The sequence below is a fragment of the Mus musculus genome, chromosome 7 (assembly GCF_000001635.26).
Source record: "Mus musculus strain C57BL/6J chromosome 7, GRCm38.p6 C57BL/6J".
NCBI classification, from domain to species: Eukaryota; Metazoa; Chordata; class Mammalia; order Rodentia; family Muridae; genus Mus; species Mus musculus.
This window is the reverse complement of record NC_000073.6, coordinates 96,971,442-96,984,357: the sequence shown is the minus strand read 5'-3', so window position 1 is coordinate 96,984,357 and position 12,916 is coordinate 96,971,442. Positions and strand designations below refer to the sequence as shown.

General features: G+C 41.1%; 1 protein-coding gene across 17 annotated transcripts in view; it reads right to left on the bottom strand.

Moving 5' to 3' along the window:
- Nars2 (asparaginyl-tRNA synthetase 2 (mitochondrial)(putative)) overlaps positions 1-12,916 on the bottom strand; it is a 113,920-nt gene that overhangs the window by 80,401 nt on the left and 20,603 nt on the right. For all 17 annotated transcript variants that reach the window (XR_378243.2, XR_001785554.2, XR_001785553.2 and 14 more), the window contains exon 5: positions 10,796-10,876. Coding sequence is in view for 6 of the 17 variants with exons in the window: in XM_006507817.4 (XP_006507880.1) it covers positions 10,796-10,876 (81 nt within the window). In the remaining 11 variants the exon portion in view is untranslated. The remainder of the gene's footprint in view (positions 1-10,795; positions 10,877-12,916) is intronic.

Genomic DNA, 12,916 nt, shown 5'->3' with positions numbered 1-12,916 from the left:
CCTGACAAGTCCTTAGAGGGCATCGTAGAATGAAATGAAGACCAAGGGGAACAGGAGTGGCAGAGAACTGCGCTTCACTTTGCCAAGCACGTTGTTAACAAGACTCCCCCTGCCTAGCCACTCCAGTAAGTCCAGCCTCCTTCTGTGTTTCAGTTGCTACAAATGTGTATCTTGGTATACACTGAACTTTCTGCCTTAGGATTAGGGCCATCTGCATTCCAGAACACCCACCAACAAGAACACCCATGCTCAGCTGAGAGAGGTTTCATCCTGGCAACTGTTGCTGCACAGGAAAGGAAGTTATGAGCTCAGACTGTAAACTGTCTGCTTTCCTGCTGAGCGGCTGAGAAAGAACAAGACAAATAAAAGACAAAAGGGCCTGCTACTCTTCAGATCAGCTGGTGAGGCTTGGGGATGCGGGGTTGAATAAAAATAAAGTCTTTCTTTAAAGGAGGAAAACAATGTTAACAAATAACAAGCAGGCTGAGCTGTGGCACTTCATACCGGGTTTCAGACACTGACCAGTGCCGTAGCCTAACACACTTCTCTTTATCTGACATTTCTGTCTTCTATTAAAATTAGCTCTTTCAAAGTTCTCAAAACTTAGACTAAAACATAAACTTTTTAATTTTTAAAATATTAAATTTTTAAAAATTCAAACTTGGTTCCATACTGATTTGTTAAAATCTAAACCCAAAACAACTCCCCCATAATTATCACTAGTAGAAGTAAATAATGGTGAACTATCAATCAAAACATAAAATACACGTGTTTCCCACATGCCATTACTGTAGCAGTGTGCAGTGATTTAAATGAGAATAGTCCCCCACAGCTTATTTAGACACTCTGTCCCCAGTCTGCAGTGCTATTTGGGGAGGTTATGGAACCTTTAGGAGGTATAGTCTTGTTGGAGGAGTTACATCACTAGGGTGGGCTTTGAGGGTTCACAGCTTCACCCCATCTCATGCCCACTTCTGCCTCCTGTGTGTGGATAAAAACATGAGCACCCAGCTCCTGACCACCATGCCATGCTTCACCTCTTATGATGGACTCCATTCCTCTGGGAATTTAAGCTAAACCAAACCCTCTCTTCTTTACTGCTTTTTATAAGGGCATTTTATAACAGCAGCATAAAGGTAATTAATACAGTGCCATAACTATTTTCATGTGTGCAAAATTAGACATAGTAATATTCAATGAAACTTCACAAGTGACAGTGAAGGAGTGTAAATAATTAAAATTCCACAGTAAAGAATAATTCCAATATGCCAAGGCACATGTGGTAGTGCCCTGGAATAGTAAGCACCCTTAAAGGAATAAGGCAGATTCTCATTAAGAGCAGTGTGAACTACTGATAAATGAAGTAGATATAGTACATTGAAAACAGTATTATTTGGGTAGTAATATGGAAGACATGTGATGTTTGGAGAGAGTATAAATAGGACTCAATGGACAGTGACCGAGGCTGCGCAACACTTGCAGGTCTTGATCTTTGCTGATCTTCGCTTCCCTGAGAGAGGCACAGGGGAGAACTTCTCGGGTCCCTCGGGTGCTGATTCGTGTGGAGGCTGAAGCCTGGCTGTCTCTGCAAGGTCGTGCCACCACTGCTGATTCGTGTTTGCTATCCCAACTCTACTGAACTGGACTGCTGGTGTATCCATGAAGTGTTTACGAGTGGATCGAGCTGCTGCTGACCTGTGAACTGAACTGCCAATTTCCAGACAACACAGAGTTGCTCCAAAGAATCTTTCTAAGGAAGTCCACTTCCCCCTATCCTTTCTTTCCCACTATCTCTGGTAAGTGCCTTGTAGCCTGGTGTGCTACAAGGGAGGTTAAAGCATTTTAGAACCATCATTAAAAATAAGGTTTGAAAAAATTAAAGTTACATCTTTTTATTTTAGAAAGTACAACAACAGTTGGGAAAGGAAAATGGTGTCGTCAGCATATCTATGGTACTTTCTGATTAAGTTTTCCTGCATGCCATTCAGTTAATTCTTATAACTTCTAACTATGACATCATTCAAAAACTGAGGTCAGTATATAGGGGTAAAGTGAATAGCCTTTTCCTTCCCCTTATTTTAAGATGGTCTTCCGACCTATTCCTCAGTGAAACTGGTAAAAGTTATTAAAGACAAAAGGAAACAACCATTAGGATCACTAGAAACAGTCCAAGAACGCACAGCAAACAAAGAAAGATCTAGTTAGAACAATCTACCAAAAATTAGTATGGATGAAGAAGCCTATAGCGTTTGCATTGGAGGTCAGTCCTGTTTACCCTTCCTCATAGCTTACTATGACAGAAATTCTACCTGGACCAGTAGTTTTCAACCTTCCCAACATTGAGACCCTCTAATATAGTTCTTCATATTGTGGTGACCCCACACCCATAAAATAATTTTGTTATAACTATAATTTTGGTACTGTTATAATGCATAGTATAGCTATATGATATGCAGGGTATTTGAGATGCAAACCACAAAGGGGTTCAGACCCACAGGTTGAGAGCCACTGACCTAGATGATACAGCCAAACCACACGCCTCTGTTTGCCCCACAGGACCCACCCAGTGGAAGGCTCTTGCTCTAGTTGCTGAACTCCAGGCCAGGTGAGGCACACCCAGGACACCTGGAGCTGCTGTTCCCCCCCAGCACTCAGTTTCTAAACAAGGAAGTTCTTCAGAGTCATCAATGTGTCTGCCTGGAGCATTAGAACCCCGGCTCCAAGATCTTGTCTCTGCAAGAGACACAGGGCATGGAGCATCAGTCCAAATCTGTACTAAAGGTTATGATTTGCAACAGTCTATGGGAAAGGTCACATGGAAGAGTGCTCTTCAGAAGGGCAGTGACTGCATCAATAGTGCAGCAACAGGCAAAGGGAAACTGGTAGATCCACTGAGGACAGGCTAAACTGTAGATCTATTAGCGTGCTGGGAAGAAACAGAGAAAGTTGGCTGAGAACAGTTCTTCTGAGGTCAGAACAAATTTGCAAGCTTTGAATGATCCCCACATAGGAGCTTGTATTTGATCGAATCATTTTATGATGCAATTTCTGGCTCATGACTTTGTTGAAAATTATAAAGCAATGAGCCTGTGGTCAGGAGAAGAGACAACCAAAGAAAACCTGCCCAAGTTAGTAAGTGCACAGTCTGTGTAATGCGGACATGACCAAGGCTGTGCTCCTGAGAGCACACAGTCTTCACAGTGCTGGGCAGAAGTAATGGGGGAGTGATGGCGGTGCACAATCTCATATCTCTAGACTATGTAAAAGAACTCCTCCAACAAAAGAACAAACAACACAATTCCAAAAAGGTCAAGGGGCTTAGATATACACATATTCAACACATGTGGGAAAAGACACTCTCCCTCCTTAGTAATTAAGACAATGGAATTAAAGCCACAATAAGAAACCACACCACACACCAGAACTATAATCAAAGGGACTGAAAATAACACACATAGGTAAAGACGCAGTGAAAATGGAGCCCCCTTAACAGTGCTAGTGGCAATATAATTGTACAACCACCCTGGAAAATACTGTGACAGGTTTTGAAATGTTGGAAAGTTATCAGATCTTAGAGAATTGAATTTCCTGGGGGCTTTTATTAGATATGAAAATGTCCATCCAGACCAAAAAAAAAATGCACTAACCTTTTCTTAGTAGTATTCATATTATCCCCAAAGTAGAAAACAACACAATTGTTCATCAGATGACGGATGGATACACATCATGTGGGTACCCGCACACTAGACTACAGACTGGATATAAACACAGAAGTACTGATACACACCACAGCATGGATGAACCTCAAACACTACAACAAATGAAATATTCCAGGAGAAGCCAATCTATGTAAAGTAATCAGTGGGAGTTACAAACAGGAGTGGGTAACGGCTGCTAGTGAGTTCTGGGTTTGCCTAACACACTAAAGCAATGGAACTCAACCAGCACATTACAAGCAATGGAACTGTATTTTAAGGGAGTAAATGTAATGCTACATGAAACATGTCTTAAAAAGTGTTTTCACATTGTTTTACAGACAGGGTCTCATCTCACGCCCCTCAGGTTGTCCTCAGAATACAGTGAGGATGACTTTAAGTCTGGTCCTTCTACGTCCAGCCGAACTGAGCTTTGTGTATGCGGAACAAGAATCTTCCCAACTGAGCTATCCTCCCAGTCACAACAAAACATTTTAAAAAATAGACATACAATAAAACTCTTGTACTCCTCATTCCTGAAGCCGTCCATCTTTATCCTCTATAATCCATCAACAGGCAGCTTTCCATGTGTTCACTGGGAGTCTAATGAAAGCCCCCAGGAAATTCAATTCTCTTTTTCTTTCCCTGGAACACCTTCTCTGCAACACAGTCAATTCACATGTTCACTTAAGACCTTTAAAATTTGTTTATTTTTCATTAATGCGTATGTGTGTAAGAAGAATATCTATACCACAAACAGGCAGACAACCCCAAAGGCCAGAAGTCGAAGCTGGAGCTACAGGCAGTTGTGAGCTACCATGTGGGGTACTAGCACTGAACTTGGGTCTTCTCCAAAATGTCTAAGGGCTCTTAACTGATGAGCCATCTCTTCAGGCCCTCAAGCTTTTTCTATCTACTTAATCATCACTGACCTAATTTTGTTTGTGATTCCCTATCACCTATAATTAGTAACAGTGGCATCTCAACTGTACCTATAGTTTCACCTCATTCTATGCCCATAGCCTCTAATTCATGCCATCTCTTTTATCATCTTGGAAATAAACCACTGCTTCCAGACTTATATTGGGATTGCATCCTGATATGTCCCTCATCAACTGTTAGTATTAAATATTGAAAAAAATACATTTAATATATCTACCCCATTGAATATTATGACTTAGCAACATACCACACTGTAGAGTTGGTGTACCAAGTATCATAGAGCTCACTGGTAGTTGTGACTTGCTGCTACTGCCCAAAATCAAGAAAAAAATATTCCTACCACATATTATTAGCCTAAAAGAAGATTAAATTTCAGAATATGGTTTCTAGGCTGAGGGTTCAGTGGTAAGAGTGTTTAGCATGTTTAGGGCTTTAGGCTTTAGCACAGCAAGACCAAAGTTTTATTTGTTACTGTTGAATGCTTATCACTTTTTGCAGCTTTAAAAATCCCAAATGGATCCATCCTAAACTGGGGTCCACCACAGATGCTCCAGAATTGTGAAGATGAAACATAGGTTTTGTTTTGTTTTGTTTTGTATTTTATGGTTTTAGAGCTTTATTGTAGAAAAGCAGGGAGAGAGAGAAAAGGTAGAAAGAGGGAGAGAGGCCGGCTATAGCCACGTGTAGAGAGGGGAAAGGGAGAGAGAGAAGGAAAGCTAGAGAAGAGAGTAAGAAAGGCGAAAGCTTAAAGAGGGAAACACAGTTTTGAATCAGCTGGGAAGTCACTGTGAGCAGCCAGGGAAGAGATTCAGACAGGGTACGATAGAAATCAAGGATGCCAGGAAGCACGATCCGGCCTTTATCATGTCCTAACTTACCAGTTTACACACCAGAGCCTCAACTACAGCATCATAGCCTGTGCAGTATTTAACACAGCATCCTGAACACAGATAGTATCAAATGTGTGCTGAAATAAAAGCCCTGAAATCGTCTTATATATGTATGTAATAGTCCCTAAATCTTTTTTTTTTTTAATTTATTTATTATATGTAAGTACACTGTCGCTGTCGCTGTCTTCATATACTCCAGAAGAGGGAGTCAGATTTTGTTACGGATGGTTGTGAGCCACCATGTGGTTGCTGGGATTTGAACTCCGGACCTTCGGAAGAGCAGTCGGGTGCTCTTACCCACTGAGCCATCTCACCAGCCCCATAGTCCCTAAATCTTAACAACTATCCAAGTCCTCAGATAGGAACTAGAGATGACAGAAAGAACAAAATTGAAACAGGGCATGTACTCACTTCTCAATGAGTACTACATGTTCTTACTTTGATTGTTCAAGGTGACTAAATGCTGCCCTCAAACTGCTGCATACTATGTATTGTTATCTTTAAATGCTTAAGGATCAATGCTGAGGGGGGGCCCCATTAAAAAAAGCAAACATTTAAATACCAAAGTTCACTCCTTTTTAAAAGTACATGCCAAGATTTGCACCCCTAAGCCTGAACAAGCAGTTAGGAGGAGATTAACAATGAATCCTGAAGGACAGGGTGAGGGAAAGTGGCCCTGGTAGGCTCTTCTTCCAAACAATCGGGCTTGCCGATTACATCCTAGTAGTGAACCTCTGTAGGTAAAGAGAAGGCAAGTCATACCCAGCACAGGCACTACAGATGGCCAAGGTCCGGCCTATGCGACTGGAGCAATAGCATCACTCCAGAGCACATCTCTATGGTTTTCTGAACAGCCAGAGTCTGACTCCACCATGTAAAATTCCCATGTGTGGTCCTGAAATAATATACACGAGCAAAGAACACTTCTCATTTGTTTAGCTCTAGAAATGTATTTTCCTCCTCTTAGTCATACTCATCCGGTTACTTGCCTTCCTGCATGATTTAGAGGTCAGAAGACATATGATGTAATCTGTAATCTATCAGATCTGCTTGAAAGATTTCTTTGGGAGCAAATCAGTTATCTCCAAATTTATCATTAAGGTTCAAGAAAGAAAAAAAAAGGTAAAAGAAAGACAGTTTTTCACTTGGCTGAGTTCCTTTAAAAATTCCCTTTTTTATTTGTAACAACTTGAATACTCATCCTTTTTAACTATTAAGTAGTTTGGATTAAGGAATTATGATGTGTATTTAAGGTGGCTAATTTTTCTTCAGCTCACATTCAGAATACTAAGAAGAGATGGAAAAGAACAACTGGAAGAACAGTTCTAGGAACACTGCTGCGTTTTATTTGTTGCTCTTTGAATGCATGCATGCAGATGCTAACACTTCCACTTCCAATGTCCAAGAAGGCTATTTCCTCTTTTTTTTTTTTTTTTTTTTTTTTTTAAGTACTAGTATTACAGGAACACCATACCTCCTTTGGCTCTCAAGTAATTTTTAGTTTCTTTTTCCAAAAAGCTGATTATCATCAAGATTTCCTCAACTTTTGTATAAAGGACAACATTTGATTCTTGTTCTTATTAATGGCTTCAATAGGTCAAGATAACTTCTTACAGTGAATACTTTGCTTGATAGCATTAAGAGAAAGCATTGTCACCAGGAGACAGAAAGTGCCAAAGCAAAAAGTAAATTTTATCAGCTGACAGAAACAAATCTTTTAGGATTAAAAAAAAAAAAGCCCATAAATAAATAAACAACGGAAGCACAAAAGTATGATTCAACAACATGGCTCTCTGTTCCACTGGTCTACAACTAAATAATGATCTGGAACAGTAAAGTTTGTAAATGAGTGGCTTTCAAAAGCTCACCTGTAAGAAAGGCTGGCTGAGCACTTTATTTTACTCCAGGGCACAGTCTTGTGCTGCCCTGAAATGCACAATTCCCCGTTTTTATCTGAGGATTGGAATTACATGAATGTAATTACAAGCATCAAGCATAGCCTGTTCTGGTAATATGTGGGTTTTGTTTGTTGTTGTTGTTGTTGTTCTTGTCTTGGTTTTGTTTGTTTGTTTGTTTGTTTTAACCTGCAGTATGGACAGGCTTACAGTGTCTGGCTAAGAACTCGGGAGAACTGAGGCTGGAGAGAGAGGTCAGTGGTTAACAGTGCTCATTGCTCTTGCAGAGAAGAGAAGGTAGGTTTAGTTGATAGCACATACATGTAAGCTCACACCTATCTGTAAGTCCAGTACAGGGTATCCGGAGCTCTTGCTTGGCTTCCACAGGAATCAGGCAGGCAGGAGGTACACATACATACATGCAGGCAACCCTCACACATGTCAGATAAAAACAAATCTTTCAAAAATAATTAAACTAAAACTCTTTGCATCTTAACTAGAACAATAAGACAAGAGGAAATAAAAAGCCAAAGGAGATACAGACAGGAAGAGGACGAAGTGTCCTTGTTTGCAGATGATAGGATTCTGTACTTCAGTTACTTCTCAGTTGTGTGATAGAAGAACGTGATCAAAGTGACTAATGGGAGGAAGGGCTTATTTTAGCTTATGACTCCAGAGGGATCGGAATCCATTACGGTAGGAAAGCATGGCAGCATGTGGCAGGCACTGCAGCAGGAGCAGGAAGTGAGAGATCACAGGTTTTACCACAAGCACAGAGAAAAGGAGCTGGAAGCTGGGTAGGGCCCTAAACTCTGGAGGCCTGCCCCTGCCTCCAGTGACTCACCTCCTCCAGCAAGACCACACCTCCCAGACTGCTCAGGGTAGCGCCGCCAACTGTATGTAAGTGTGCAAATGTCTAAGCCTATGGGGCACACTTCTCTTTTTAACCACCACAAAGGTCCTAAAGAAGACTCTTAGCACTTCCAGCTAAGTGATAAGTGCTCAGTGGAAAAGTGGCAGGCTACACAAGTAACATACAAACCTGGAAGCCTCCCTATATACCAATGACAAACTGAGAACTAAATCAAGGGAACAATCATATTCACAAATGTCTTAATATTAAAAACAAACAAAAACCCCTGGAATAAACCTTAGGAAATGAAAGACTACAATGAAAACTCACTCACTGAAGAAGAAAAAAAATACTAAAAAGACACCAGAAGGTAGAAAGGCATCCCACATTCATTGATTGGAAGAAGTAATATTGCAAAAATGGCCGGTCATTCTATCAAAACCAATCTATAGAGGCAATGAAATCTCATAAAAATCCCAATGCCATTCTTTACTGAAATAGATAAAACACCTTTGAGATTCATATTAAAGCACAAAAGATGCCAGATGGCCAAGTAACCCTGAGCAGAGAGAACACTGGGGACAGAGACGATGGCTCAGTTACTGACGTGCCTGGTGTGCAGGTATGAGGACGTGAGTATCTAGCACCTACATAAAGCTAGGGACAGCAGGGCATGTAGGTAACTTCAGCCCTGGAAGGGGGTGATAGGCAGGTGGATTCTGGATTCCTGAAACTCACTGGCCAGCCTGAAGCCTAGTCAATTGATGAGCTGCAGGGTTAGTGAGAGACTCTGTCTGAAAAAGATTAGATAGAAAGAAATGGAGGAAGATATCTCATGTTGACCTCTGGCCTCCACATGCAGACACATGAAGCTGCATGCTCATGTGAATACACCCACACAGACATGAACACACACTATACACCTCCATACATATGAATGACGTTATAGGTATCAGTCACTTGATTTCAAGCTATGCTTTAGAGCCATAGTATTAACTAATAAAATCAGCATAGAACTGGCACAAGATAGACACACAGATCAATGGAGTAAAAGAGGACTCAGATGCAAACCTGCACAACCACCACCGTTTGAGTTTTAACAATTATGACAAAATTTCACAGTGGAGAAAATGCAGCCTCTCTGACATATGCTATCAGGAACACTGGATAACCACATGCAGAAAAATGAACCCAAATCTCCATCAAATACCCTGTAGAAAAATCTTCTCTAAATGGACAGGAGACCTTAATGAGAGACCTAAAGTTTAAAACTGTTGGGCCTCAATTTGGTCCTGGTTTGGGCCTTGAGGACAACCGGAGCCTGTTTCTTTTGGGCCGTTGACACTCGCCATCCTACATGACTCCTAGGTATTTACCTGAAAGACTTCAAAGAAATTCTTGCACACTAATGTTTATTACAATGCTATTCATAATAGCTAAGTAATAAAACCACCTAAGGGTTCATCATCAAAAGTACGGTACTTATGCACAACGGGAGTCTTTTAAAGACAAGTTTTATGTAGCCTGACTACTTTTGAACTTGCTTTAGAGCTGAAGATCACCTTGAACTTCCGATCCCATCACTTCCATCTCACCAGTGCTGGAATTACAAATATTCATTGCCACATCTAGTTCATGAGATAGTAGGATTTGAACCCAAGGCTTTGGTAAGTATTCTATCAAAGGAGCTAATTTCCCTGCCTACACAATGGAATTTTTTTTTTCAGTCATAAAGAACAAAGATGCTATCTGCAGAAAAATGGATGCAGGCAGGGCTACGACATTAAGTCTACCTTAGACAAATATCACATTTTATCTCATTACTGATTTCTAGATTTTATATTAGTACATAAAACACGTATGTATATATGACCTGAAAGCAGAAGCAAAACTGTATAGGGGACAAAGGGGAGAAACCAGGGTACAGAGAAGAGGGTGGGAGACATGTTGGAAAAATATGCTCAAAACTAAAATAAAGTTGAACAGAGAAAAAACCTATTTTAGGAGGTGAATCTTATGAAAAAAATGTATTCTTTTACAATTTTGGAAAAATCTTTCTTTATATGCATACTTTTGTACTCTTTTTTATTTTTCTAATCTACTTTGATTTTTACTCTACTTTTTCATTTTTTTGATTGGCATACAAAGAAATGGGCTTCATTGTGACATTTTATAGATATGCATATATTATAATGTTTTGTTCTTATTTACAACCCTTCTTCCTGTCATTCTCCTGTCCTGCCTCCCTGGTTCCCTTCCTGACTCTAAATACTCCTCCCTTTCTGATTTCATTGACATATATACTCCATGAAAAAGCAAACAGAATGCTAAGTTAAAAATTCACCCCTTCTAGCTCCAGTGGAATAACAGGAGACGGGAGCTGTGTGAATGTTGTTCAAGGATTACTACTGAAAGCTTCAGGTGCTAGCCATGATCTTCAGTCCACATAACCATTATTAAATTTAAAGTAAATCCTTAAAGAAAAATATTAAGCAGCGGTAAGAGGGGAATACAGCTTACCTCCACTTGAAAAAGCTCTCCGGCCCCCTCACAGTCGTTGGATGTGAGTACTGGGGTATGAATGTGCACAAAGCCATTGTCCTGGAAGAGAAGGAGAACTCTTCAGTACATCTGTATGTGAAAGAACCCCAAGACCCAATGCTGTGTTTTACTATTAAAATGGCACCAACATCCTGCTGTCATGCAGCTCTCCACAACTCTCCAAATACAACACGGTTCAAAGATCAGGCAAGTGGGGTTTTTTTTGTTTATGGGTGTTTGAGAGGGGTTTGCTATGGAATGCGACAGGCTGGCCTTGAATTCTTGATCCTCCTGTCTCTCAGCCTCTTGTGCTGGGTTTATATGCATTCATTATCATACTTGGAGAGTTGAATGCTTAATTATACTTAGAAGCATACAAAAACTTCAAATATATAACAGACTTAGATGTACCTTGTCTAACTACTTAATTTCAAAAATAAGCAATCCCTATTCTAGAGAGATCTCCTGAATTTCCAAGTTAGGCAACTAGTCAGTAGCTAGGCCAGGGGTAGAGCACAGGCTCTTTAGCGATGATCTCTCTCTCTCTCTCTCCCTCCCTCCCTCCCTCCCTCCCTCCCTCCCTCTTTGTGTCTGTCTCTGTGCCTGTCTGTCTGTCTGTCTCTCTCTAATGCTATTTCTCCTGCTCAGTCCTGACATAATGAGGATAATCTTTCATCCAAGGCTATTGTGGAATGGCATTGCCCACACTGCTAACAGAATGCCAATGAACAATATGAAGTTATCTTGAAATGAAGCCTCAGCAGTAAGGAGCCATCAAGAAGGAGAAGATAACGGCTGATAAAAAGGGACTAAAGAGGAAGAGGGAGGAAGGTCTAACAAGTCTCTGTCACTGAATCGATGGTACAGTGCATACTGCACATGACACAGGCAGTGATCGTACTTCCCCTGCCTATAGAACATTGTGAGGGGAGCAAGCCCATCCATCACAGAGGCGCCCAACTGCAGTCCTTCCGATCAAAAGTCTGCGACTATTTCCATTAGTGAACCACAAACGCTGTTGCTAGCAGGATTGAAATAACCCATCACCTTCAAGGTTATGCTTCTCTCATTCTGACTATGCATGCAGGCAAAAGGTTACATTCAGAATGGATGTGGCAGGATGGAAGTGCAGACAGCCAAAAGAAACTTTACAGTATACAGGCAGAATGCTATCTACTTAATGCAGAACTTCAGCCTTGAAATCAATACAATAAATTCATGCATCTGCATCCTTGCCAGGTTCTGCCTATCTTGAGTAGAACGTAAAAACATCTTTAGGCATAATCAGAGGAAGACCTTCCAAGTATGACCCTCTCTGAATTCAAGAGTTCTGACCACAAAAGAAATTATTTAACCAACAACTTACATAGATATGGACTGGTTAAACATTCAAGATATAAATTACGGCTTCCAGAAATTATTCAAATATGCACTTAACCTAAAAGCAGCGTGCTTAAAGGTGCCGCACACAGCACACTAGAAAGGATCAATGAAACACAATCAATACGATTATTGCATAAAAACTGTATTTCTTATGAACCAAGAATTATGGACATGAATCATTTATTCCATGTGAGTGCAGGCAACTCTGAGCATGAGCACAGTAAACAAAGAAAGGAAGTGAAAAATCCAAAGGAAACGAGGGTGGGAGAAGAAACGTAACGGCCGGCCGACTACAGTTGCCAGCTCCAGCGCTGGGGAGCTGCCGTGTGAAGCAGCAGCAGATGCGAGGTAAACAACACGGAGCTGACAGAACACGGGCGTCAAGCTGCTCCAGGAGGCCATCAGTTTGCAAGTTTTAATGCTGCCAGCAAAGCTCACCAAATCCATTACCAACGCTATAACAGGGCAAACCCAAAGTTAGGGCAGTACAAGCAGCACAAGCGAAGTCTGAGGAAGACAGTGGGCGAGAAAGGCAGATCCGACGAAGAGTGAGCGCAAGGGGAGGTGGATGCGCAGTGTCCGCCTTGACTGAGCCAGTGACTGAGGCCTTCCCAGGACAGGGGCAGCCGGACCGCAGCCCCAGTCTGCACAAAATCATTTTTGATATTCAAACCAAAGAATGACTTAGATGGTTACAGAATCCTAGCTTAGAATAAG